The sequence below is a fragment of the Giraffa tippelskirchi genome, chromosome 3 (genome assembly GCF_054371585.1).
Source record: "Giraffa tippelskirchi isolate mGirTip1 chromosome 3, T2T-mGirTip1v1.2.pri, whole genome shotgun sequence".
Lineage (NCBI taxonomy): Eukaryota > Metazoa > Chordata > Mammalia > Artiodactyla > Giraffidae > Giraffa > Giraffa tippelskirchi.
Window position 1 is genome coordinate 163,888,564 of NC_137277.1, and position 27,954 is coordinate 163,916,517.

Genomic DNA, 27,954 nt, shown 5'->3' on the forward strand with positions numbered 1-27,954 from the left:
TACCGGCATCGCGCGTGCGCAAGAGCGCCCCCCACCCCCGCCGCCCGGCTCCTGCCCGGCGCGACTGCGTGCGCGTGCACGAGGGGTCGGAGCGGAAATGGCGCCGCGGGGCCGCGCGTCCGGGCGGCGAGCGGAAGTGGGTGTGAGAGCGGAAGTGGCCGGCTAGAGCCGGGGGCTGGGCGGGGACCGGGCTTGTCGGTGAGGCGGCAGCGGCGGCGGCGGCGGCTCGGCGGGCGGGTTCAGGCTTCAGGGGCCAGGTCGGTCGGGTGGGTGGGTGTCTCCACAGTCGGTGCGTGCGCGAGCTAGCGCGCACGTTTTCCCCTTCTCCCACCCCGGTCCCTTTCCCCTTCTCCCCTAACCTCCTACCCCACCCAGCCCCCTCCTCAAGGGGCAGCAGGGCCGCTCCCTCTGTCCTTTCCTCCCTTACCCACCCTCACCCGCCCTTGTTTCTCCTTCCCCTGTCCGGGGCAGCCGCCGCCATGATCCTGCTGGAGGTGAACAACCGCATCATCGAGGAGACGCTCGCGCTCAAGTTCGAGAACGCGGCCGCCGGGTGAGCGCGCGCCTGGGGCCGGTGGGTGGCGGGGGAGGCAGAGTTGACCCCTGATGATCGTTCAGTCCTCCAGACCCAAAGGAGGGAGGTGGGAGACCTGGCCTGGTGTGGGGGCTGCCCCGGCGGGGTTAGACGTGGGAGGTGATTGGGCTCGGTGGGGTGAGGGGCAGAGATGCGTGGGGAGAGGCTCAGAGGAGGGATGCGGAAGCAGTGAGGGGACAGGAGTGCGCGTGCCAAAGGGCAGGAGACCTGTGGGACGTGAGGGGAGCTTGGGCCGGAACTCCTCGCTGGAGGATCCCATTGCCCTCTGGAGCGAGCTGGGGACCACTTCCCTCAGTATTCCCCGTCATTGTTCAGAACCTAGAGAGAGTCCATTTGGGATCCGGCTGGAAGGAGTTTTCAGGAATTCTCAGCACAGGAGGAGGAAAGAAGGTGGCAGGCCCAGATTCACCACCCATCTTCTCGCTCCCCACCCCCATCTTCTCGACTAAAGGAGCGAGAGAGAAGACTGAAAGCAGGCCCTGCCTTGCAGCCGGAAAACCCGTTGATCTCTCTAGTTTTACTTCCCCGAACCCTACTGTGAGGGTTACATTTTCGAGCAAAGTTAATAGCTCCCCCCACCCCCAACATCCACACTCCTTTCTTATCGCTCTTCTGAGGTCCTGATTCTTCTTTCCCCACCCACTGTCCTCTGTTTGGTTATCTTTTAAATCTTTGTACCGTACCCCTTGGTCTGTGGTTTCTTCTGTAGTCACTCCGGCTCAGATACACACTTAAAAGCCTCCAGAGTCTGTAATAAAGTTCTCAGATAAGACCTGTTTGTTAACCATTGACCTTTTTAAAAGTGGGCTTTAGGACATGTTTCGAAGGCAGCCGTCGCTGTCAGACACAAGAATCAGTAGAAGACAACCTCCTCCCTCAAAGCTGCTTTGCTTTTCTAATATAATGTTTAATACATGAACCAAAGAATCGGTTTTAACTTCTAATTTTTGATGGCTTGTGGCCAGTCCCTTTGCCTCATTTCCCCATGTGTGAGGATGGGACTTCACATCTTGGTTACACAGTTGAGGAAATAGTGCAAACCGTTTCTGGTGAACTGGGAACTTAAGAGTAAGTGCTTGGAGAGCCACCGATGGGAGAGGATTGGTGGAGGGAATTTCCAAGTGGACATAATGAACTTGTGGCTTGGAGGCATTTAAAAAAAATACTTATTACCTGTCTCTTATATTGAATATATTGTCTCCTGTCTCTTTTAAAAGGCTACGGTTTTATCTGTAGAACAAAGCACAGCTTTCCTTGAAGTAACACAGTGAGCAGTAGTGACTGTTTCCTGCCAGGGGCTGCAGTTGCTTATATTTTAGGCTGACTTGCTTCTTGTCTTCAGCCTCACCAGTTCCTTTACATTTTAAATGTTCAAGCGAATCAGCTTAGTGGCTTATTTTGGGTGATTGCTGTGTACTTTTTTGAGCAGTGTAACACATAAGAGGAAGTTAAATTAACTTCTGCATTTTCACAGCTGATCTCAAGTGAATTCTCAAGTTTTGACTAGCGAAAAATGAGACCTGGGTGGTTATAAGCTGATCTACAAGATAAATGCCTGTGCATTTCAAGTAGAAGCATGCCTTGTAGTGTAGGAGTACGTTCACATCTGCTTGTTTATTAATAACTTGTGACTCTGAAATGTAGCCCATTATTCATAGCTCTTTTCCTTTTAGAACATTACTCTTAAAAAGAGCTACTAACTATTTCAGCTGGGAGTAAGTAGTCACACAAGTCTGGAAGGCATAATTTAGAACTTCTTGACATTTTTTTTTTTTAAGTATATGTTGTAACAATGTTGAATCTTAGGGCATGGCAGCAAATTTTGTTTTTTTTCTGGCCTGTCTTCCAGTTGAGATGTGACTTTAAGTAAGTGGACTCAGAACATACTCTGTTGAAAGTCACTTTGAAAAGAGACCGTGATATCAGTCTAATGGGTAGGGTTTTCCTGGGATTGCAAATGTAACACCTAGAAGAAGCCTAGAAGTTTCTAGGCATACTAGTAAGGTGAGGCAGCAGCAAAGTATTTAAGTATTTATCAAGTAGTTAACTATTTATCAAGGTGCATGCCTAGCCAGAACTTTTAGAGAATAATAACTAGTGTGATAATCATGAACATTTACAGGGTTCTGTCAGTGCTCAGCCCCAAACAGGAACAGGAAAGGGGGACCTTTCTAAGATTATGGCAGAGTTACAGAGGATCTAAGGGGGGACACATTTTGGGGTGGAGATCAGAGAAAGATTAAAGAAAGGCAGTAGCTCTAAGGAGAAACCTTGGAGATTGGAAAGGCTTGGCCATTGTGGGAACCTGCTGGAAGAGGTCAGCTCCACCTTGCTTTTCCCAGTTGGGGAAATGAGGTTCTGCGCAGCCTTCCCCAGAGTGAATCCTCCAGCTTGGCGATACCCAGTGATAGCCAGTAACTACATGTGGGTAGTCAGGTTGAAATAAAAATTCAAGTGAATTAAAATAAAGTTCCTCAGTCACACCAGCCACAGTTCTGGGGCTCCGTTGCCACATGTGGCTAGAAGCAGCCAAATGTGGGCAGCCAGATGTAGGACATTTCCATTATTGCAAAAAGTCCCCTTGGAGAGCCCTGTTGCAGCTACTGAAAACGTGAGCTTAAGGTAGTCTTAAAAATAGTTCTGCAGTATATACTTCAGAACACTGTTAGAGTAATTTTCCTTTTGAAGTTGATCTTAAGTGATGCCTCTCAGAGCATGGTAATGGATTTATGGCAGGTCCTCCTCTGTGGGCCTCTCATAGTGTACCCATGCCAGAGTAAATTGCAGCCTCGAACCATTGCCCAGCCTCCTTACTTGTGGGCTGTGAGCACTGAAGGGGGTCGTACAGTGTGAAACAAGAAAGAAAAAAAATGATGCCTCTCTGATTATCTTGCTGGATCTTCTTGCCTGTGACATCCTTCTAAAAGTCCAAATTTCCTTTGAGTAAAGCAGTTCTGTCATAAATTGTTTAAGAATATATTTGGTCATGAAAACCTTTTAACTTGGAGGCAGTTTTGACAAAGCCTGAGAGCCATTCCAGGCAAATTACTTTTTCTTTTTTTTCTCTACCACACTCCTAGGAAGGTGGCTTATTGAAATGATTCCTGTGTCCCCACAAAATGATAATTCTTGGTAAATTGTCTTCTCAAAAGCCTCCAAACTGAGAGACTGTCACTGATTAAGAAGCTGTGCACAACACTGCAGATAACCTCATGTGCAGGTCTTGCCAGCAGTTTTTTGGGGTTTTTTTTTTTCCCCGACCATTTAGGAATTCTTACTTAGGCTCCCAATTAAAGAAGTATTCTGGCAAATTAATTTAATTCTTTTGTTACTGTATACACACCAAGAATGTTTCTAGCCTCAAAAGCTAGGCTTGTCAACTTCACTCTAGTCTGGAGTGCAAAATTGAGGAAATGCTGTCAGATGCGAATTGCTGTTGATTTTAAGTGTGTGCTGGCTCCTTGCCACAGCTGTGCATACTGTGGGGAGCTGTGCTTCTGTGAGGGGGAGTGAAGCTCAGTAAGCAAGCCAGTTGGGGTGGGCGAGGACTGTAGGAGGAGAAATTTGAGAAAGGAATAAATTAAATCTTGCTGATACTTTCTCATTCCCAAATATGCTGCATATGTCCTCAGGGAGACAGACTGCTGTGAAGTAATTTGGAATTAGGACATTGTTTAAGCATTTAGAAGAATGTAGTGGCTGACTTGCTGAGATGATCTTTGGTCTTTTTACGGGTCACTGTAGTCACACACTGCTGCCCACTCTGGCTGCCTTGGAACTACTTTGGGCGTGAGGCCCCAGAGCTGTGTTCTTTTGTGTGCACCAAGCCTGCGATTCTGTTAGTGGCAGAGTCTATGGTTCTATCATCTTTGTTTCGCCAGAATTCTTACTGTGTGTATAGTCAGCTTAGTACATGTTTGATGAAGCCAGATAGAATGGTTCTTAGTTTCTTTAGGAGTTTATCCTTCTTCTGACATTGTGTGAATCAGCTTTTAGACCCTCTTTGTTATTTTGAGATGTACCTTAAGAGAGTAGGACCACCTCTTACCTAATATGATCCATTTTTGTAGGCTTTGCTCAAAAAGGATGATGGGAGCCTTAGAGAGGACTTAAAGAAGATTAATCAAAAACTTGATGGTGAGATAATGAGCAGAATTCAATAATTCCTCTAATTCAGCTCATAGAAACAGTAACTAGAAGAGGGACATAAATGCACAACAAGGAACTGAATGTATTCAGGAGTAAAAACTCCAAAATCCTTAATGAGAAAAGAGGACTGGATAATAACAGTTGCCAGGAGTTCTTTAGTGACATTTCAGAAACTTCGTTAGAAAAAGGAGAGGAAGACATTTTTTCTAAAGGAGTTTAAGAATGGCTCTTGAAACCCATCTAAATGAATTGAGTATGGTTTAGTGTCTTGTGCTGTCCTGTCAGTAACCCTGAGGGCTTAGCCACTTGGCTTACTCTAGGATTCCAGACATTGCAGCAGTCTGACACTAATATGGTTCTGTTTCTCCTTGTTTTGCTGACCAATTCCCGATTGTTTGACATGGTTTCCTTCCATTTCAAAATGTGCCTGGGTTACAGATAGCAGCTCTGATTTACAATTGACAAAACTGGGGCTCTTGGGAGTTGCTGAGGGAGTAGATGGATTCAGCATTGTGTAGGCACCCTTCCCTGATGATTCCTGACCTTGTTGTGGTAAGTCACATCTGGGTAAATGGTCTAGCCTGGAGATCCTGCCACTGGGCTGCCCTAAGGGCCGTGGGATCATTATCGCAGCATATCTGTAGCTGAGTCATAAGACCTTTGTTGGGAAACTTTGCCGTCCATGGAACTTCTCAGTTAGTCCTCAAAGCACCTTTGTGTGGTAGAGGCTCTTAATCTGCATCTTCTAGAAAAGGGACCTTTGGCTTGCCAATGAGTATCATTGCTGTGGCTACAGTAAGTGACAGAACTTGAGGTGAAGAGTCAGCTCTGAAAGACATGCTTTTTCTGTGATTAAACTTACTCTCACCATCTGAAACTTTAGCACACAAACAGAAAATAACTATTTGCCCTTTTGGCCTAGGGACTTCTGTGGTAGCTCAGATGGTAAAGAATCTGCCTCCAATGCAGGAGACCCAGGTTCGATGATGCCTGGGTTGGGAAAATCCCCTGGAGAAGGGCATGGCAACCCACTCCAGTATTCTTGCCTGAATACTGCATACTTGCCTAAATAGACAGAGGAGTCTGGTGGGCTAGACACGACTGAGCGACTAACATTCTTTCGGCCAGTTAGTACACTTGCTCCCAGACCAATCTTATTCCTGTCTGTGGTTGCTTGTGGTTTAGTCGCTAAGTCATGTCTGACTCTTGGGACTCCACGGACTGTAACGTACAGGCTCTTCTGTCCATGGGATTTTCCAGGCAAGAATACTGGAGTGAGTTGCCATTTCCTACTTCAGGGTATCTTCCAGACCCAGGAATCAAACCCCAGTCTCCTGTGCTACATGCGGTCTCCTGCATTACTTGCAGACTCTTTACCAGCTGAGCCACCAGGGAAGCCCCTTATTCCCCACTAGCTCCATGATTTTTAAACCACAAAACACTTGGTCTTGGCCTTGAGCCACGGCCCTGTCATGGTATATTTCCCGCTCAGCGCAGTCCCCTTACTGGGGACAGTTAGACAGAAGTGACTTCTCAGGAGGACTCCTTCAGCTCAGTGCTCTCCTCAGCAGCCTGCCTCTCTCCTCTGCGACCTCTTTGCAACCATAAATAGTAAACTAAAATATTAATGGCAATGATTTGACAAATATTCCCAAGTCAGGCAGCAAACCACTTAGTATAGATCTTAGCAGCTTCTCCCAGTGGGGATCAGTGCTCAGGGAACTTTATGACCTAGAGAAATTCAAAATTTCAGAGTCAAAATGTTGGAACCCTAAGGTTTTTTATCTACAGTTGATCTTTTCTTGGTCTGTTGATGAAGTAAGAAAGTGAGGAACTCAGTCCTTCCTTGGCTGACTTAAAGCCTAAAGGTTAAAAAAAAAAAACAGCCTCCTACTAAGTGATACAACTTGGGCTTTTATACGGCTCCACCCTGCCTCTTTGACACAGCCAGCCTTCCTCAGGAAAATGTGTTTCAGCGCTTCCTCCCGTTGTGCAGCCTCTTAATGTTTCATTCAAATGGGCCATAGATTAATGTTTCTACTTCCTTTGCTCTTGTTTTTTCTATAAGTGAGAAGTGGTGGTTGGTCATTCATCGCCTTAGTTACCAGGCTACAGTTTCAAATGAAAGATCAGAAACAGCTTTTAATTTTTATTCAGTTCTTTTCATCATATCCTGAACTCACTGCTTGTCCATAAACCCACTTGATGCTTCAATTCTCAGACACCCAGAGTACTTTTCCTAAGTCACATATGGATGGCTTTGAAGAAGCAGGGTGGAACTCGATATGTGATTTGTATAGGTTGATTTTACGACGGGGCTAACATATGTTTAATAGAAGCCAGTTTCCTTGAAAGGTATGGTTTAGCTTTGCAGCAGCGTTTTAACAGTCATAAACCACATCATTTATTCCGTTATTTCCCAGCAACTCTGGAGGGCAGCTCAGTCTTGGTTCCTTCTGCAGATGAGGGAGCGGAGATAGTAAAAGAGATACACATTTGATGGTGAGGTCTTGAGCAAGTTAGGCAAGAATAAATGTGAAAGCGTGTATATCTTGTCTGCTGGCCCATAAAACAAAGTGGAATCATTTGAGTTATAGGGTGTTAGCTAATAAAACTATGGAGTCTTCCTACCATTGGATTTTGAGGAGAAGTGAGGAAAGCATGTGAAGTAGCTTTTCACTGGAGGTTAATTGACCATTATTGTTTTTAACTGGATATATGTCATGCTTTCTGGGTTAATAACTCAGCAGCATTTATCAAACAGAAGTCCATGTACCAGGCTCAGCTGGGAATCACATTGAAAATGGTAGACCATCAGAGCCTCCCAGGAAAAGTTCTTCCATGTCTGTTCTCTTGTTTTATCTTTAGCAGTTGTATGAAGTGGGTAGGATCATTTGTGTTCCCCCATTTTAAAGATGAGTAGGTGAGAAAATGAAGGGACGCAGGCATTAATTTGTCTGAAAACATGGTCCTGAAGAAACGGCTAAAGTTGGAAAACAGATGTCTTGACTGTTCTCAGTGATTTTGTTCTGTTACGTTGTGCTACACTTTGTATGAAAGTGCAACACTGAAATTTAAAAACAAACCCCCCCAAAAAAAAACCAGGGTAGAACCAAAAAGGGCTTCACGAAGGAGAGTGGTGAGTACTCAGGTGATGTAAAGGAGAGGAAAACACGTGTAGGAAGACTTAAAGATTGTCTTTGAAATGTAATAGGACTGCATCATTTTGTGGCGTGAACTCATCCTTTCACTTTATGTAAATTTAAACTGTTCTGCTCTCTGTTTAGCAGTTTTCCTGGTGAGAGTACAACCAAAAGAGGGCATTTTGTGGGTCATATATACAAATGTGTCTATCATGGTCTTAAGGAGTTAAGAATTGAAGGTGAGCCCCAACCACAGCAGAGATTCGAGCTGCAAAACAAGCTTTATCTGTCCTTCCTTTTTTCAGTCTTCCACCATTAGTAAGTACAGAGGTTCAGGTGCATGAAAAAATGAATTGTGTACCTGGATCAAGGTTGTCTGATCTCAAATAAAGCTCAGGAGCCTTTTGCAAGTCTCCCTGAAGGCAAGCAGCAATGTCGTTACCCTCTTTTTGTCCATGTTGCACGGCACACAGGATCTTAGTTCCCTGACCAAGCTTTGAACCTGTGCCCCCTCTGCCACCAGGGAAGTCCCAGCAATATAGTTAGCTAACTAAAGGACTTTTATTTTATTTTGCAGAAACAAACCAGAAGCTGTAGAAGTAACATTTGCAGGTAAGTTCCTTTATCTCACCTATTAAGAGAAGGCACAATATAAAAAACAGAAAAGAAAATTGTTCCTAAAATAAGCTTTGACATTTGGGTTCCTATCTTGTCAGATTTTTTTTTTCTGGCTTTTATTTTATATCATTATTCATGGGTTTAGTGAGCTATATAAAGCTGCCTGCTGATATCTTAGAAGTTTGGGTTTAATTTTGTGGTACAAACTAAGGTTTTTTAAATTTGGAAATATTATGTTATTATCTTCAGCCATCATCTTAGTTTGCCTGGCACTTAGAGGAGTAGGGAATCACAGAAATACTCAACTTGTTCAGTAAGTCCGAGAGAGAAGTTACTGCTTTCTTTTCCCTAGAAAGAATTGGGTATTGACACTACTCACTTGTTCTGTGAACTTTGAGGCGTTGGTCATGCTGTTTATTAATAAAATGGGGATGCTTGACCAGGTGATCTTGGAAAACTTTTTGCAGCTCTGAAGAGCTCCGACTTGGAGGCCAGGCACCATCCCCTTCCCCTTCTGCTAACTGGCAATGCCAGAGCTCCCTAAAGTAATGACACACAGCCCCAGGTTTCAAGAACTATGTAGAGGGGAGGCTTGTGAAGTACAAGAACTTAAGAGCTAGCCAGACACACTGTATGAGGCTTGTTTGGATCCTAATTCAAATAAGACAACAATATTTTTAAAAAAACTCTTGAGATAATATTTCAGTGCTAGACTGGATATTTAATATTGTTTTTTTAAATTTAGGCATGACAGTGGAATTGAGGTTATGTTTTTTCTAGAGATGTATTCTGAAATGTTTATGGGTGAAGTGACGTGATGTGTGAGATTTGCTTCAGAATAAAGCATTGGGAAGGGCTGTGTCTAAGTGAAACAAGGTTGGCCATATGTTGATTAATTGTTGAAGCCATGATGAGAATAGGGGTTCGTTGTATGTTATATTTTTATACATGTTTAAAGTACATCACAATAAAGGTTTGTTTGTTTAATTCTTTCAGCACAAAGTGATGATTAAAGTAAAAATAGCTTTGTAATTTTAGAGAAAAGAGATGAGTACTCGATAATTCTTATCTCAGTGTTTCTACTGATTTTCCACATGGATTTTAAAGGAACGTCATTTTACTTACATGCCTACTTGTAAGGGAGACGTCCTTGTGCCCTGCAACAGGTAGACAGGCACTTTGAGATGTTATTTCCTATTTTCAAGTTAAGCAAGTTTATTTGCCTCTCCTGGCAGATTTTGATGGAGTCCTCTATCATATTTCAAATCCTAATGGAGACAAAACAAAAGTGATGGTCAGTATTTCTTTGAAATTCTACAAGGAACTTCAGGCACATGGTGCTGATGAGGTAAGTTCCACATCACTTTTCCTTGGGAGTCTTGTTTCCGCCTCACCTTTTCCTGGCAATTTGCCACTCCTAGGAGATCCCCGGCACTGACTCATCCACACTGGCACTGGCCACTCTGCATGGCTTGCTCACCTAACCAGGGGCCCTTGACTTCATTTCCATCAGTCATAAAGAAGGGTGTTTCTCAGAAAGGGTTTTGGTTCTCTGCTTGATTGCTTTTTACACTGAAGAAATAAAGATGTTCTCTAACCAGTGAAAACAAAAACAGATTTAGTTCTCAAAAAATGTAGCAAAGAATACTTTTCTTTGACCAATACAAAAATAGCTATGGCAAGACTGAGAGGGATTTCGTTCTATTTCTGTTACATTGTGAAGCAGGTATATAACCTCTGGTCTGTTTCAAGGCTTAATTACTCATTCTAGAAATTTAGGAACAAATCTGCCCTTCACACTTTTTAATTTAATGCTCTTTGGAACTGGCCTCTGTAAGTATCTCTTCTTCCTATGACTACCTTAGGGGAAATAAGAAAGGGTGTCCATGTGTTCAGAAACTCTTGGTGGCCATGTTTTATTCACTGACTTCTTTCAATAGGTTTGGTTCCTGTTGAACTGTATTTGCTCTGGGGAGAGCCATTTATGGAAGAAAGAAAATGTTATTACACCAGTGTGTGCACGTTGTGGTTGGGTCTCAAAGCAGGAAGTATGACTCAGTTCCTGAATCAGTTTTCAAGTATCTTCTAGTTTTAACAGAGTAGGTTCTCCTTAATGTGGTGAATGAAGATACACCCATTTCTATTTTCTTTCTGATTGAGAGTAATAGTAGTTTGTAATTTTTTTAAGTTTATTTATTTTTAATTGAATGATAATTGTTTTACAGTATTGTGTTGGTTTCTGCCATACATCAGCATGAATCAGTCATAGGTATACATATGTCCCCTCTTGAACCTCCCTCCCACCCCCACCCCTTCCTACCCTTCTACGTTGTTGCAGAGCCCCATTTTGTGTTCCCTGAGTCATACAGCAAATTCCCATTGGCTGTTTTATATATAGTAGTGCTACTGAGAGTAATATCTTTTAACTTATTTAAAATTTATCTGATGAAAGAGCTGTTTAACAAAAGCATATGATCAAAATCTTGTTACTAAAAACTAAAATTAATGTTAACCAAGCCAGATACCAAGAGCCATACACCGTCACTTCCCTTACTTCTTCAAATGCAATTGTTTTGCCCTGGAAATTCAAAGGAACAGCTAAAACCTACTCTGATTTTGCCTCAAGTTCAAGAGAAGAAGAATAGTTTAGAGAATTTGCATTCAGGGTTATTTTACCTGAAAAGAAAGAGCCTCAGGAGAAAGACTTAAGTCTTTTAACGCATTTGAAAGATTACTAATGTAAGTGAGACTGGCTAGCTCTTTACCAGATGAAGATCAAGAGGAAATAAATGGCAGTTAAGGTGGCCCTGCTTTAGATGAAGTAGAAGGCAACTACCTAGAAAGAACTGTTGAACATTTGAACAGATAACTGAAAAACTGTGCGATCATTCCCCCAGACCTTCCCTTCTCTTTAAAGATCTTGGTGCAGTAAGATCAATTCTTGGGAGGGAGAGAAAGTGTTAAGCTAGATTTCTTAAATCTCTGTTCAAGTCTGTGCTTTCCTTACAGTGAAACTCCAGAATAAGTTGCTATTCTTATAGCTACCACAAGGGTCAGAACCAGCCCCACCCACTCAAGTGGGTGGAATAGGTAACATTGGCCGTGTTGGAGCAGAGTGCGGGGTAAATGGCTCCCTGGGTTGGTTAAACAGTGACCAGCCTGTGATAACCACAGGAAGCTTGTTACTTTGTCCCAGGCCTTTTTTCAAAGCAGAAAGCCTCAGCTGCCTGGTGGGAAGGTCTGATTTCCTGGTGTTAGGTTGGAAGAGGGGGCGCAAAGTGAATCATGGTTAAAAGTGCAAGTGAAGTGAACTAGGAAGCGTTGGCTGGTTTTGCAAAGAGGAAGGAGCAGAGAAGTTGAATGTGGTACAATTTTGGTTCTAAGAACCATTTAGATCTCAGAATATTAACTTAGTATCTTGGGCTTAAACTGAATAACTTGGAACGTAAACTAGGAGCTGTGGTTTCTCCCACATCTGATTTTCCCTTCCTCCAAGTACACATAGTACAGAATTGTAGATAGTTAAAATTATTAATGGGACATGGGTGCTACTTTTTTCGCCCTGAAATGATTTAGGAGAAGTGGTATATGGGACACCTGAAGTCAAATCTCTGTGCCACCAATAGATCCTATGACCTTGAACCTCTCCCTTCAGTTCCTCTTCTGTAAGCGATACCTCACAGTGGGTGTATGGTCACCAAATAGGAGCTACGTGTGGCATTCCTTACCTTTTGCCATTACATAAACAAGTGTGATCACTGATTCATGCTGTGAAGTCCACTCTACTGTCCAGGTTTTGCACGTTGAGACTTTCTTCCAGCTATAGGATAATGGTTAAATAAATATGTGGAGTACTAAAAAATATTTAAGAATGAGGAGAAAGAATGTACTACATGATAATTCTTTAAAATGGGACATGAAATAAATGGTTTGCTCCTGTTTTGTATATCATATATGTTTTAAAAACCTGGAGAGAACACTGAAAATAAGATTAGAAGAAAAGCATTGACCTTTGCTCAGATCGGTTATCTGCGTCCCCAGATGCTGGAGATGGGCTCTGAGATGACAGGAGTGGACCAGACGGTGGCCCTGCTTACGTGGGCCTCCACTGTAGTGCTGCCTATTTTCTTAGTGCTTTTCTCTGGCTAGTGAGATTCTTTAAAACACACACACCACAAGTTTGTGCTCTTGTTCACTTTTAACTTGGTAACTTATCTTAGATTTGAGTACCTCTTTTTTTGGTATCCCAGAAAATGCAAGAGGATTGTTGTTAGTATATTTGTGGTGACACGGTTAAAAATTGGATGCATAGAGACAAAATCCCACAGCCTGTTACACGACTGGGGGTTAGTATTAATATATTGGCCTCAGTTCTGCCTTCCTGTGGAATAATGCTGACTCCTTCCCTCCCTGAGTTCAAGATTTTAATGAGACAGTAATAAGACCTGTCTGTGTCTTGCCTCTAAAACATAATAAAGACTATTAAATACTGATAGGTTATTGCATTCTAGTGACTTTCATTTTTCTCTCTCTCCAAATAACTGCCTTTCTTCTGCTTAATGTGTCAATAACATTTAAAGTCAGAACTGTTCCTTCCCAAATAAGAAGATTGATTCTTAAACCATGTCAGCCTCAGAGCAGTTCCTACCAGGAAGAGCAATCACACTGGCAGAGAAAAAATAAGAAGGTGTAAAAGGGACTCTTGTTTTATCATTTACTCCAAAAAAAGCTGGAAAATAGCCAGCTGTAAGGATTGGTTTTGAGAAAAAAACATTTAGAGTGTACACCCTTCTGTGGACCCCCACAGTATAAATAACTGGCTAAGATTGAATTATCCATTGCTTTTTGCCTTTAAAAAAGCTGGTAGTAAATAAATAATTTTAAAGCATTCAAGATAAGCAGACTAACCGGAATCAGTTCCTGACAGTTCTGGTTTTACCGTTTCATTCATCTGAGTTAGTGGTTTGGCCCATACTTGGTTGATAACTAACATGGTCTATTCTCACTTGAGTTCAGCATCCTTCTACTCTCCTGGAGAAAAAAAAAAGGGTAATTATGTGCAATATAAGATCTGGAGAAGGATAGACCATATAAAGGGGGTGACCAAGTGCTAACCTTTCGGAGTTAATCGAAGTTCTGTGAGTGATTTGCTTGATAACTCAGATAAATCTTCTTCCCTCCCTGTATCCTATTTCCCATTCGCCTTTTGAAAGTTAGGAAGAATGCTGGCTTAGGAAAAACTTGGCATGCACAGTGCTTTGAAAATAATGAAATTCTCATAGTCTTTGAATTAACATACTTGTTGATATATACTTGTATAACATACTTGTTTTTCTGTTTTCTAGTTATTAAAGAGGGTGTATGGAAGTTACTTGGTAAATCCAGAATCAGGTATGTAGTAATGTGAATAACTATGGAATGACTTGGATAGAGATTCGTCCTGTTTGTGCTATCCTTTTTTTAGCCAACGGATTTTGTTTAAATGTTACTTATTTATGAATTTTTCTGCATGAGTTCAGGTCCCACTTCAGCTGTCTCCATAAACATAGCTTTTAAGCGGCTTTTCATTGTCCAGTAATGGATACACGTTATTGATGTAGTCACACAGAGAGTTGCTGTATGCTGTTTTTAACATTTATTGAGTAAGACCTAATGACTTTTTGTTAATGTTTCAGCCAGAGGGCCACCTTTGTTTGCCCATAGTGATTAACATGCCTTTTGAGAAGATTAAGCCAACATTGATTCTCCCTCCCAGCCGCCAGTAACACCTTTGTACACTGCACATTTGGAGAAGGAAAAGGAATATGCACAGCTATTTTCACATTTTCAAATAAAAATTTCAGCCCGTATAATCCATTCTTCTAGTCAGTGATCTGTGCCTCCTTGATTAGAAGAGCTATGTTATACAGCTTTAAAGGAGACCTAAAGAGGAAAAAAACTAAACAGTGTTTTTATCCCTATGATTAAGTAGTAGTTTCAAATTCTGAGGCATCTATAGCCAGGCCCCATAGTGAGGATCAAGTTGTAAGACTGCTTGAATGTAATATTTGTTCCTCAGATACTGTGACTGGTTCCTTGACTTAACAAATCTTTCTAAAAAGGAAAGTGTATCTGTCTCTCTTTAACAGCAGTTACTTTAAAAAAAAAAAAAAATGATGGCACTTCACCATCCCCATTAAAATACTTTCCCCTGACTCTTACCTGATGCCCTGGAAACAAAGTATCTAATAAAAGTGCCTTCGAAATGTAACTTGTTACTTGGAGTATTTGTCTATGAGAACTTTGTACTCCATAAGGAAGACTGAAATTTATTATTCCCGAAATTGATGGTACAAACATATCTGAGAAATAAAAGCCAAAAGATAAATAACAGTGTAGGCTCTAAGAGGAATCAGGGGATTTCAGAAAGAAAAATAACTAGAGCAGAAAAAGCATAAAGGCTTGGATGTGCTTATCACCACTCAGATCCTAAAATCTATCAGAAGAAGCAGAGTATGACCTGGATTTTTCTCTATGGGTTTATCTAGGCAAGTTTGGAAAACTCAGCTGGCCATACTAGATTTTTACTTTTCTTCATTCTCATCATGTTTTCTTCATCATATTAGAAGCCATACTTAAGTCTGGCTTCAGTTATAGTTTTACTTTTAGTTTGTTTTATTTGGCTTCTTAAAACTAACAAACCCCAGCTTTAAATATTTTCCCTTTTTTTAATCTAATCTTGTGGTCTATTTGTTTATCTGGTTTTCAGGTACCCAAAACGGAAGGGTGATTGATATTATTTAATATTGGAGTGCCAAGAATGTGCTAAACCCTGTCTAGAACAGAGATTTAGATAGCAAGTTGATGCTCTCAGTGAGGATAGATCCAACAAAACACAGACCTCAGGAATGCTCTTGGAAAAATACTAAAAACAAAGTATAAAGGTCTAAGAAACTCGGAAATGTGAAGTCTATACAGTTCTGGTAAAATTATTCCCATCGTTTGTTTAGAATATGAAATGATCCTCAGTGATGGACAGATATTCTTGCAAAATCATCTACAGGCTTTTGGGCAGGTATAAGTCATTCAATTACATAATAAAGCATCCTAGGCACTTGGGTTCTTTGAATCTTTTTTTCCCTCTAAAATGAAAATAACTATATCTGGCCTATTTCATACAACTCATATGGAGATCAAATGAAGTAAATTGTTTTAAAACACTTGGAAAGATTTACAGTGTACACAAATAAATCTTTTGGGGTGTATACAGATTTTTTTTTTCCCTTTTAGGTTTTTGCCCTATTTCCATTCTCAGGGTTTGCAATGGCATGCAGGCAGGTATATATTTGGGGGGGGGTATATTTTTTTATCAAAAAGCAACCAAGCTGCTCACCATGTTGGCACTTGGCATGATAAACCATCAGAGAAAAATATGAAACTCATTAATAGGTTGATAGCATATTCAGCCCACTTTCATGATTGTGTCTGGAACATTAAATTTCTAAAAGTTCAGAATTATGACTTCCTCCCATTCCTTATTTGTAATCAGTCATCTTTGATACTGATTTAGATTTTTGCATGGTATCTGTTAATTAGCTATATATATTTACAGTAATTTTATAAGAATTAAGGTTTTATTTCACCTCATTTGCCCTTTGAAGAAGAAGGGAGTGGACTGCATTCTCCTTATGTTAAAAGTATGGACACTGAGACAAAATCAAATGCCATTTAAACCCAAAAAACTTTTTTTTTTTTTTTTCAATATACCTACTGGGTATTTTCTTTTTTCTCCCTCCAGGATACAATGTCTCTTTGCTATACGACCTTGAAAATCTGCCTGCATCCAAGGATTCCATCGTGCATCAGGCTGGCATGTTGAAACGAAACTGTTTTGCCTCTGTCTTTGAGAAATACTTCCAGTTCCAAGAAGAGGGCAAGGAAGGAGAGAACAGGGCAGTTATCCATTATAGGGATGATGAGACCATGTGAGTATAGATAGAATTTGGTCCTGAAACTTGGTTGTGGCTGTCACATGTGCTTACCAAAAGATGTTCAGCTAAGTCAGACCTTAAACTATATTGTGTGAAGCCCCCCAAAGTGTCTTTCTCATAAAATTCTTTAACCCAGGATGTAGATGGTGTGGCGAAGGAGAAGGCCACTTCTCCTTGTCTACAGAAAGTTGGCAAAAGATAAAAAGAGAATCCAGCACTTCCTTTCTTTAAGGCACTAACATTTTGAGTCCCCTTCTGTAATTTAGCTGGGTAATCAGGAGGCAGAGGGTGACTATAGGTTCTAAGAAATATTTTTTAAAGTGGAGTTCTGAGAATCAACTAACTCTGGGTTCCAAATCATACCATATAGACAGGTTCATAACGTCCACCTTGGGTGATTTTCATCTCTTGCCTCATGTAAAGTTTGCATTTATTGTACTGACTTCGTGGCCATACATATTCAATCTCAGTGGTACACCTTGTTTTATGAATTAAAAGATTTATGATGGTGTTACTCTCCTGCTTCACTTGTAGATCAAGTTCTTGACAAAACCCTGTTCTGATTCTGTACTTACTCATGGGTTTTGTTCCCCTCAGGTATGTTGAGTCAAAAAAGGACAGAGTCACAGTAGTCTTCAGCACTGTGTTTAAGGATGACGACGATGTGGTCATTGGAAAGGTGTTCATGCAGGTATGGAGCAGACATCTTGGGATGGGGAATAGGGGGACCATGGCCTAGTGACTTATACCTTGGCATCAAAGAGACTTCCCTCGTGGTCTAGTGGCTAAGATTCCTCACTCCCAAGGCAAGGGGGCCCAGGTTCGATCCCTGGTCAGGGAGCTAGATCCCACATACCACAACTAAGACCCAGCACAGCTAAATAATAAATAAGTAAATATTTTTTAAAAAAGATAAGAACTGGCAGCCCTATTGATGTTGAAACTTAATTTAAGGAGCCCCCCATCAAACTCGCTGAATTTTTTTTTTCTTGGTGGTTTTAGCCCTTTTGCGGGACTGAACTAGAGTTGGTTCAGATGGTAAAGAATCCACCTGCAGTGTGGGAGACCTGGGTTCAATCACTGGGTTGGGAAGATCCCCTGGAAGAGGATCCCCTGGAGTGGCAGCCCACTCTAGTATTCTTGACTGGAGAATCCCCATGGACAGAGGAGCCTGGTGGGCTACAGAAACGGGAGTCACAAAGCATCAGACATGACTGAGCAACTAAGCATAGCACACAGTAACAAAATGACTGAATATGAAGTATCCTTCTTGCCATGGGGTCTTTGATTTAAAGCTTGGTCACATTTCCTGCCCTCTTTAAGTTTTCTTCAAGCTTCTAGCAAGGTCTGTTGGCTTGGCTTGTTAGTCCTAAAGTCTTTTCAGAATGGAGTCTAGAGAAAATTCTTGGGTGTTAGGTAATGCAATTAATAGCGTAGAGTTGTCAAACTAGCAGTGAAGAGAATGAAATGGGCCTGAGTTTGACTGAGGTCCCCATGGAGCGCCTCCTCAGAAGTAGCTCATTGCAGCTCATCTACTAGAAGAGTAATGGGGGTTAGCGGGATATTTTGTAATTGGATTTCTGGTGTGATTGGACTCAGGTCTGACACAATACAACCATTGTGGCTTTGTCATGCTGTCTGCTAACCGGTTGCTGGCTTTAGGACCAGAGATCTCACTGCTGAAGTAGTATCCTGGCTGGTTTCTTACGAGACAGCTCAGCATTCAAAGTCTAGTACAGAGGTTAAATTAAAGAAAAAAAAACTTTGTATGTTCATTCTGTTTCTTGGCAGGGTAATGAAATTTAAGAATTCCAGGATAGAACCTCTTTTGCCAGGTTGAGTTGAAAAATAATTGTGCTTAATATAGTGAGAATACTTTATGTGTAGGCATTCTAAGTGGCTAGGGAAATCTTCAAAAGGGATATTCTCCATTTGACCATCTGTAGTGGCTTTTTGTGTTAAGCTAATTAATCAGAAATTAATTTTGTAGTCCCTATGCAGAAAAATTGGAATATTGACACAGCGTTTGAGAGTACTAAACTTTCAAAAGTATGTGTGTGTATGTGCGCGCGCACATAGATATGTATGTCTTAGGTCCTAAATGTAAACCTCAGACAGGCATTTCATGTGTTTTTATGCAGAATTGATGGGGGAATTAAATGCAGTAGCTCAGAAATTGGGCTAAATCCAGCCTGCCGAGCTAATTTTAAAGCTTATGAAGTATATATTTAGATTTGGCTGGGTTTTTTACCAGTCGTCTTCCATTTTATTCCAGACAACATCTTAACTTATTTTTATACTTTAAACAGATCTTGTCTTGGAGAGTGTACTGGAGATTTGTTCCTTAGGAGAATTTTGAGTATTCTTTTTTGCATGTGAACTTATGCTGTCCCTCAGAGTCCATGTGGTGGGACACTTGTCTAAAAGGGAAAAGAAGGTCTGCATTTTTGTACCGACCGTGTCTCCAGTGAGTGATGGGCCTGGCCCCCTGTGACAAGGCGGTGCCCAGAAAGCCATCTGCCCTTCCTCCCTCTCCAGACTCAGAGGCAGTGGTAATTTACTTGAAATGACCTTAGTAATGTGGACTTATTTTGCTGGTTTTCCCCTTCAAACTAAATCAAGCACGGTCCTAGGCCTAGTTATTTTAAATTTCTAGGAAAAAGGAGAACAGTGGATGCCTAGCCTAGAATGCTGTGACCTGAGGAGGCTGGTTGTGGTCACTCGTCTGCCTGCTGTGGGTCCTTGTTTCCCGTGCCGACATGCACCTCCAGCCTGGTCAGAATGCCATCCCTCCCTTGTCATTTGGCAGGCTGACTTGGAGGGACACTTATTGCTGTCATTTGGAAAAAGACAGGGAGGGAGGGGCCATTCCCCACTCTTACGGATGTGCTAGTGCTCAGCTTTGTGGGCATATGAGCTGTGAGCATCAGAGAAAACCTGGTAGATGTCATCATTTCAACACTCATGTGAAAATCAATAGTTACCTTTTGGAGATTGGTGAACTAGAATTGTTTATATTACTAGATCTTTAAGTTAGTTCAGTAGGCAAGAGAAATTAAGTGGAAACCACTGGTTACTATATGTTCAGGGACAAGACAAAAGCAATTTGCCTCGTAGGCAGTAGTGAAGATGTTATTTTGAGGATCCTTGCTGCCTGTATACATGTGGGATTATACCTGTAGGATATTTTCCTGAACTGGGGACCCTGAGGAAAACTGAGTAATTTTGGTAGCATTGCCAACACCTTCTCCATAGAGGTTATGCCATTTCCCTCCCACCTCCAGTGCATGAGTGTCCATTTTCCCAAAGTGGTGTTGAACTTTTTGGGTTTATGCCAGTCTGACAGGTTAAAAATGGTATCTACTTTCTCTTATGAATAAAGTCAAAACATCTTTTTTTTTTTAACGCTGAAAGCTTTTTTTTTTTTGTCTTTTCTTGTGAGATGTCTCTTGATGGCCCCTACTCATTTTTCTATTGGGTTATTGATCTTCTCAGTTTCTTCATATACTTGGGAGACTGGCCCTTTGTCTGTGATAAAAGTTGCAGATTTTTTTTTTCCAGTTAGTCATTAGACTTCATGGGTTGTTTTTGTTGTTTGGTTCCCCCCCCATGTAGAACTTTATTTTCATGTAGTGAAATTGATCAACCTCTATGGCTTCTAGATTTTGAGTCATAGTTAGAAACACCTTCCCTACTGTAAGATTGTAAAGAAATCTACCTGCATTATTTTCCTAGTGTTTTTATAGTTTCATATTTTATGTGTAAATCTTACTATCTATGTGTAGTTTCTCTTGGTGCATGATATGAAAGGTGGAGCCACCTTTTTTTCTAAGTGACTACTCCCTGTCCCAGTGGCAGCTATTTAAAAGTCCATGTTTACACTAGATGCTGCCTTTATCATATACTTAATTTCTGTGTGTATTTGGGTTTATTCTGAGCTTCTGTGGTCAGTTGTGCTTTCATGGAAGAAAGAAATAATATTGTGATGCTCCAAAGAGAAAAAAAGGAAGAAAAAAGAGGCAGTATTGCTAATACATATGTAACAAAGACTCAAAGGCCAAAAGCTGCTGGGTTGGTGGGTTATTGGCTTTTAAGTGTTATGTAAGAGAGAAAAACCAAGGAGAAACAAAGGCAGGAGATTGCCTGAATTATAGCCCGCAGTCAGTATATTGTTAACCAACTCTGAAATGTATCACTCTCCATGTACAAAACTGAGAAATGCTGCCAAGTCACCACGGGTTTACAGATGCTCCATCTGGTTGTGAACGCCACATGTACCAGTGAACTGGAGCCTTCAAGAAACTTATGAAACACAAGAAAGTGCTGGCAGGCAGTTTTTATCTGTTCTCCCCGCTGGGGGCTAAAAGAGGGAAACTGATAGAAGTCAGAGAACCTCCCAGCCCAGTTGCAGAATGAAAGATATTTTCTAGAGAAGAGCAATTTCAGCAGCTTTGCTTTAAGGATTTCTGTTTTGAGTTATCTTGGATCCTTCCCTCCCTCTTCAGATATTTTTCCTTTGGGGATCAAAGTTCAGAGGGGAACTCCCCTAACCCAGTGATGTTATTTCCCACCAACCTTTGGAAGCTACACAAGGAGTTCAGGAGGCAGGGGGTGAAACAGACGAGCTCCCCGACTGGGCATTAGACCTCCTCAGGTAGTATCCTTCCTTCACATATCTGCTGCTGAGGGCTTGCCCGTCAGTGTGTATCCTCCTGCCGCGGGTGGAAGTGCAGTCCCTGCTCCTTCCTTTACAGTGTGCTGACACTGTCAGCTAGGGGAGTGATGCTTTCTCATTCTTGTGCTAGACAGCCTCTTTGAAGGGCAGAGGACTAGATACAGAGATGAATAAAAGAATCCTTGACTTGAGCTAAAAACCTGGTAGCGAAGCCAGATGCGTTAATGAATAGTGAAATATCCAGTAGAGGTTTGTGGAAAAGCCATGGGAACCCCCACAGGAGAGCAACCAGCCGTGCCCAGGCTGTTGGAGAGAGCGTTATATCTGGGCAGCAGTAGAAAGAACATTGTAGACTGAAGGGCTGTATAACTTGCTCTCAGTATGCTCAGAAAACTCAGGGACCTTGGAAAACTTTTGGTTCCATCCTTCTGCTGTCCTTCAGAGAGTTTAAACCGTAGGTTTTACTGGCATTGCTGAAAAGTCCAGTCCTGTTCTTACAGATCTCTGTTGAGACGGGGATGCCTCGTATCACTTACCTGTTTATACAGGAATGTATGGATTGGGAAAGTTTGAGATGTGGCGGTAAGGACGGGGAGGAATGGCTTGGTTTTGACATCCTTAGGCATTTTTCTGTAGTTTGCTGAGGATGGATGGATACATTTTGTCAAGGGTGAGCTCTTACTTGAGCTCCACTTGACATCTTAATCAAATTTCCTGAAAAATATAACCTCCTTTCATATTAAATCAAAAGAAACTAATAAACTGTCATCCTTATCCTGAACGTAATCTGGTTCTCCGAGTGCTTTGCAATTTGTTGTCTATTTAGCCTCAGAAGTAATTTTATCATACATATTTTTCCAAAACAAAAGAAAGGGAAGAGGATTAACAGTGCTTCTCTTCGCTCTTTGAAGATCAGACTTGTTAAGTACTTTGTGATCTCTCCTCTTTGAATCTGAAGTGCACTGATGGCTGCCAACACTGGTAATATTTCATGTCGCGCTGTGCTGGGTCGCTCAGTCATGTCTGATTCTCTGCGACCCCATGGACTGTAGCCCTCCGGGCTCCTCTGTCCATGGGGATTCTCCAGGCAAGAATACTGGAGTGGGTTGCCATGCCCTCCTCCAGGGGAATCTTCCCAACCCAGGGATCAAACCCAGGTCTCCCGCATTGCAGACGGATTCTTTACCATCTGAGCCACCAGGGAAGCCCAAGAATACTGGAGTGGGTAGCCTATCCCTTCTCCAGGGGATCTTCCCGAGCCTGGAATAGAACCAGGGTCTCCTGCATTGCAGGTGGATTCTTTACCAGCTGAGCTACCAGGGAAGCCCAGTATTTCACATTAGGTGTCATTTATTTTTAGCCTCTGCCAGTCAGAGGGCTCAGAGGTCACATCCACAGGGCAAACCCCAGAGCATGGGTTGCTGTTCTTGCTGTTCATCTCACACCAAATTCTCTTCTGGTTGCTTTTTGCTTCATCCTGGCAGGAGTTCAAAGAAGGACGCAGAGCCAGCCACACAGCCCCACAAGTCCTCTTCAGCCACAGGGAACCTCCCCTAGAGCTGAAAGATACTGATGCCGCCGTGGGTGACAACATCGGCTACATTACCTTCGGTGAGCCAGGCAGGGTTGCCACATTTGCACACCTTGGTGGGTTCATAACTGCAGTTGAAATGGGGCTGAGTGGCGAAAGCAGCTGTGCCAGAGTGTTCCTGCTGCCGGTGCCGTGACTGTAGAAGGCGTGTCATGGGGCACTAACACAAGTCGTGTGCTGTTTTTATTTTTATACAGTGATCCTTTTCCTTTTTTCCCTGTTTTATGTAAATCCTCAGGGAAAAAAAGGGTAGCCTCTGGTGTGAAGTAGGAGGGGTTAGGGCCACATAAGCACTGCTAAGCAGCTAGGTGGGGTTCTCTGTCCTTTGGCGCCAGTTGGTTTTTTTTGCTCATTGGACCAGAACTCTAGCCATGATTCACTTACCCACTTTCCCTCTGGAAAGATTCACATTCACCCCCTCACAGTTTGCTTCAGCCTAGTGAGCTGGTTCATTGTTAACAGCTGACAGTTTAGAATCACAGCTCATACACACACTGACCCTGACAGCACTAAAATGTCCCCTTTCCTGAAGTTCTTTAAGTCACCTGAGTGCTGAAGATGCACCAGTTTATCTGAGATGAGTGGATTGATTAACCAGGTTTCCTTAAGTCTAATCTACATTTTTTTTTTTTGCACGTTACTCTCTCTGAGGTTGGGACAGCCAGTTACAGTTTAATTAGCAATGTCTCTCTTTGTGGTACATAAACTGATGGTGAACTTACACTCATTAGCATCTCAGGACCTCTGCAGTATAGTTATCTCCTGGCCTGGCGCTCTTTTCTCTTGAGGGCAAGTTGACACAACGGTGGTCCCACCATTTCTTAGGAGGCATTTCTTTTGAGTTCTTACTCAAGGCCTTTGCTGATGCTGAGCCCACTGAGGAGGATAGATGCAGAAGATAGAGAGGATTCCTGGAAGCCAGAGGGAAAGGCGTGCAGGTCTGCCCAGGTGTGGGGCTGAGTGACTGACTGCACAGGACTTCAGGGGCTCAGGCAGTGGCAAGGGCTTTTTTCAGCCCCCAGCCAAAGCAACTCCTCTTGCCGTTCCTCATCAGGAGTGCTTAGGTTCTTGTCCCTTCCTGTTTGGTGTTCACCACAGACTGCATGATCCTCTGTGGATCTAGTTTCTCTGAACACTTATTCTGCTTCGGCACCAACAGCCTACGACAGCCAGGCTCTGTTCTCTGATCCCCATTGCTCCAGAGTTCACCCAGGTAGCCAGTTGTGTCATCTTCTAGAGAGACTTCTGAGAGGCGGGAGCTAGTAGATTTCACAGTGCACAGCCGGAGAATCCAGACCCGGAATGAAGGCCAGGACCAAGCCCTTTCCCTGGGGAGCCCTGGTTTTCGGCCATGGTCTCCTCCATTTGCACTCGCTGGCAGAAAACCCTAATGAAACAAGTGGACAGTCCCAAAGCAGGGCAAGATGGGAGCTGACGGTAGACTGCCGGTCTTTCCACCCTTCGGCATTGGTATAATTAGACCTTGACACCTTGTCTGTGCCCCCACCCAGTGCTGTTCCCTCGCCACACCAATGCCAGTGCTCGAGACAACACCATCAACCTGATCCACACGTTCCGGGACTACCTGCACTACCACATCAAGTGCTCGAAGGTGAGTGAGGGCAGCCACAGCACCTGTGCTCCGGGCCATTCTCTCCACCAGAGCTCATGGCATTAAGTCCTCTCTGGTCCAGGCTATTGCTATGAACTCTACAGAGATGGTTCTAGAGGCTTTGAATCATGGCCTTTCTCCATCTCTCTCACTCTATAGCAGAGAGGTGAAGATATGCTTCCTTGCACAGCCTATGTCAACCCCAGGGTGGATGTTCCCAGACCTCTCTGATAATTTCCACTACTTAGAGCAAAGCCGTCTTTCTGGAACATGACTCTGCTTCAGTACCCACTGTGTTTGCCTCCAGGCCTATATTCACACACGTATGCGGGCAAAAACATCCGACTTCCTCAAGGTGCTGAACCGTGCACGCCCAGATGCCGAGAAAAAGGAAATGAAAACAATCACGTGAGTAGCACCATCCTGCAGCAGGACTACCGTCCTCCTAAGCTTACCAAGGAGGTCATGGGTGTCAGTGACCCAGGTGTCCGGGCAGTGGCTGAAGGTGAGACAGGCAGGGGGGTGCACCTATAGCTGCCTGGCAGACTAAAGATGGGGCAGACAGGTTTTCACGTCTGAATGGGCCTCCTTGTTTGCACATCTGTGTGATTGAGGAGAGTGGCTGCTAGGAAGAAACACAGACCTTTTTACCAAGATGAACTATGTTCTCTTTGGGCCTGAGTTGAGAGGCCCGTCTTAACTGTCTCGATGTCTTCTTGTAGAAATGGAATAATCTGCTTGAGGACATTTAGTTGCATAAATAGGCCTGGAACTATTCCAAAGCATTCTTTTTCCTGGTCCAAGTCTTGGCAGGAATTTTGCCTGAAGAAGAGGTCGCCTTTATCTGAGATGGAGATGATGAGGAGAGCCCTAAAGGGTACAAGACACTGTCCGCAGTAGAGCAGCATGGTCGAGGGCCTGGGGGTCTGGGTCTGTGCCAGGTGCCAAATCTTGGGACCCCCTCTGGCAAGGTTTAGGCCATCCTGTTCTCCAGGTAGAGTAATAGGTGCTGGTCTCCTATCACTTGTTCCCACTGAATTAAACGTCTTGAGGTGAACTAAGCCTCCCCACAACCCTCACAGCCATTTCCAGGACCCCACACTCTTGGGATAACCTTCTATAGGTATGTTGTGCCTAGGCCTTCAGGCTCCTTCCCTTGGCCTCTTCTACCAGGCTAGTTTTTGCTGCCATTTAACAAGATGAGAGAGGATCTGACTCTCGGGCGCCTGAGCAGAGTACTTTAATCTCAGAAACATCAGACATTTATACAGAGCAGTGTAAGTCACCCCTGCCTTCTAGACTTTAGAGGCTGCCTGTCTCACTAGGAAATTGATACCAAAGACCTTTCTCTAGAATAGTTCCTCCCACTGCCCAGAGCCAGCAGTGTTCAGTCCGCAGCTGGATCCTCTGCTTAGAGAGAAGTGCCCACCTGCCATGGCAACACAATGGCAGCCTCATTCCTTCTACTATGCAGCTTTGTGGCACAGCCTAAAATGGGCAGAACTCGAAAGGTGGGGAGGCAGGGTAGGTGTGTCCTGGGGGCACGTGCTCTTGCTGCCCTGCAGACTCTTACCTCCATCATGGAGTTGACAAGTCTCCCTTTCCTTTCCCTGCTTGCTTCTCTCACTCACACCTCTTTGGTGACCTTGAGTGTGAAGCAGCCAATTTTGTGCCACTTTCAGGGCCCCATTCAGTAGAGACCAGGAGGTGAGCCAACAGCCAGTACAGCAGAAGGCAGCCTGACCCGCCAGCCTGTCGCCCACCAAACAGGGGAGCTGGGCATCATAAATAGTCACGAACTTCTCCTGTTGCCTTCAGCCCTGTAACTGCCTGTCCATTCAGAAGCGCACACCAGGCAGCCACTACCCAGTGTCTCCCCACAGGGCTTCTCCCCTGGCTTTGTCAAGCAGCCTGGCAGCCTTGGAGTGTGAAGTCACTGCAAAGCAGGTTCGGTGGAAAGGCAGAAACAACTCCCTTTCCTGATGGGGACTAAGAAAAGATGAGTCCTTGAAATGAGCCAGTCATCCGTAAACCTCCTTCCTGGAACTTAGGGAGAGCAGCTTTGCCTTTTTCAGTCCTGTGACCTCTCTTTGGCAGAGGTGAGCCCCAGAAAGGAGAAGCAGGAGGTAAACACCCCTGAAAACCAGATTGAGTTCCCAAGGCTAGGGAGGAGAAGCCAGGACCCCTCTTCTGCTCTGTGGGTTCTCAGAACCTTGGAGCAGCATGAAGGAGGGTGGCAACCCTGCTGTGATCAGAAGCTAGCCATCAGCACCCCACAGAGCTCTGCTGGAATTGAGCTTTCTATTGGGGAATGGATAACAATATTTTAGCTTCAAAAAAATACATATTTTTAGCTTCATTTGTGGTAGGGTAAGACATTCCAGGTGGGAAAATCTTAGTTCCTGTAGTCCTCCGCTCTAGCTTCCAGGCTTCTGTGCCAGGTAGGTACCCTCCATCTTTGGGAACCATTCCCAAAGTTGGCCATTCTTAGAATGCTGGGTAGGACAGGACACCCCAGCTCAGGAGCCTTAAGCAAGGTAAGTGTTTTGTGACCAAGGTAGTCACCGTATGACAACACAAAGCACCTTTAAACTTGGAAAGTTTGGAGGGTTGCTTCTTCTGACATCCCTGCCCCATGGGGAAAGATTTAAGGAACTGCTGTCTGCTAGCCTGAAAAAGGTATAAGCTGTGTTAGGAGGACCCCAAATTCTTTGCTCAGAAGCGGGTTGAGACCAGTCTAAAATGCAGGTAGATCTAGGCTATCCAGAAATTGTGGGCAGGTGATTCTCCTGTCTAACTTGGTATATTTACTGTCCTTGTGGGCTTGTTACTTGGTACCCTGAAATATTCAATAGGAAGAAAGAGCTGATGGGTTGTTTCTGTGAAAGCTGGACCTTAACCCTTGCCTGGAGTTCCCACGTACCTCTGCTTGAGAAACATTGACCCCAGCTCTAGTGCAGAGCGTAGGGTGGATGGGAAGGTGAGCAGAAACTAACCATCACACTTAATCTCTGCTTTTGAAGGGGGAAGACGTTTTCATCCCGCTAACTCTTGGGAACAGGAAGAGGAAGCGGCTGGCAACTGAAGGCTGGAACACTTGCTACTGGATAATCGTAGCTTTTAATGTTGCACCTCTTCAGGTTCTTAGGGGATTCTCCATTTTGGTTCCATTTTGTACACGTTTGGAAAATAATCTGCAAAAACGAGCTGTGCTTGCAAGGACTTCATGGTTCCCAAGAATTAAAAAAAAAAAGAATTCCACTTGATCAACTTAATTCCTTTTCTTTATCTTCCCTCCCTCACTCCCCTTTCCCTCCCCCTCTTTTCCAAGCTGTTTCGCTTTGCAATATGTTACTGGTAATGAGTTGCAGGATAATGCAATCTTAACTTGTTTTCTCTAAGTATTTGAGTTCAAAACTCCTGTATCTAAAGAAATACGGTTGGGGTCATTAATAAAGAAAATCTTTCTATCTTACATGAGAATTCACTTAGTTTCTGGACTGGGAGTCCAAAAAAAGGGGGGAGGATGAAGGATACATCAGTACTGCCCTTGAACCTGCAAACCTGCACTGGAGAAGCTTAGGTTCAGGAGCCCCCCACC

General features: G+C 43.3%; 1 protein-coding gene, 1 long non-coding RNA gene and 1 other non-coding gene across 6 annotated transcripts; 2 read left to right on the top strand and 1 right to left on the bottom strand.

Annotated features, from left to right (window-relative positions):
• The first annotated feature begins 144 nt into the window (after nt 1-144).
• Nucleotides 145-27,828, top strand: ARPC2 (actin related protein 2/3 complex subunit 2). Of its 4 annotated transcripts, none has more exons than XM_081583948.1 (12): nt 145-198; nt 472-553; nt 8,465-8,499; nt 9,741-9,853; nt 13,851-13,896; nt 15,775-15,822; nt 16,283-16,469; nt 17,073-17,166; nt 22,635-22,761; nt 24,253-24,353; nt 24,661-24,761; nt 27,377-27,828. In XM_081583948.1, exons 2-12 carry the CDS (start codon nt 480-482, stop codon nt 27,399-27,401), a joined length of 951 nt encoding a protein of 316 aa, XP_081440074.1. In that variant the 5' UTR covers nt 145-198; nt 472-479; the 3' UTR covers nt 27,402-27,828. The 4 variants fall into 4 exon arrangements, with proteins under 4 accessions (XP_081440074.1, XP_081440076.1, XP_081440073.1 ...); XM_081583947.1 differs by having other exon boundaries at nt 195-257; XM_081583950.1 differs by lacking the exon at nt 15,775-15,822.
• LOC145543201 (uncharacterized) lies at nt 189-3,469 on the bottom strand. The gene is made up of 2 exons (XR_014080541.1): nt 1,117-3,469; nt 189-1,074 (listed from the first exon to the last, which is right to left on the bottom strand). It is a non-coding gene; the product is annotated as an uncharacterized LOC145543201 (long non-coding RNA).
• On the top strand, nt 3,309-3,445 carry LOC145543993 (small nucleolar RNA SNORA42/SNORA80 family). Its single transcript, XR_014081220.1, has one exon. It is a non-coding gene; the product is annotated as a small nucleolar RNA SNORA42/SNORA80 family (small nucleolar RNA).
• Nucleotides 27,829-27,954: the final 126 nt, after the last annotated feature.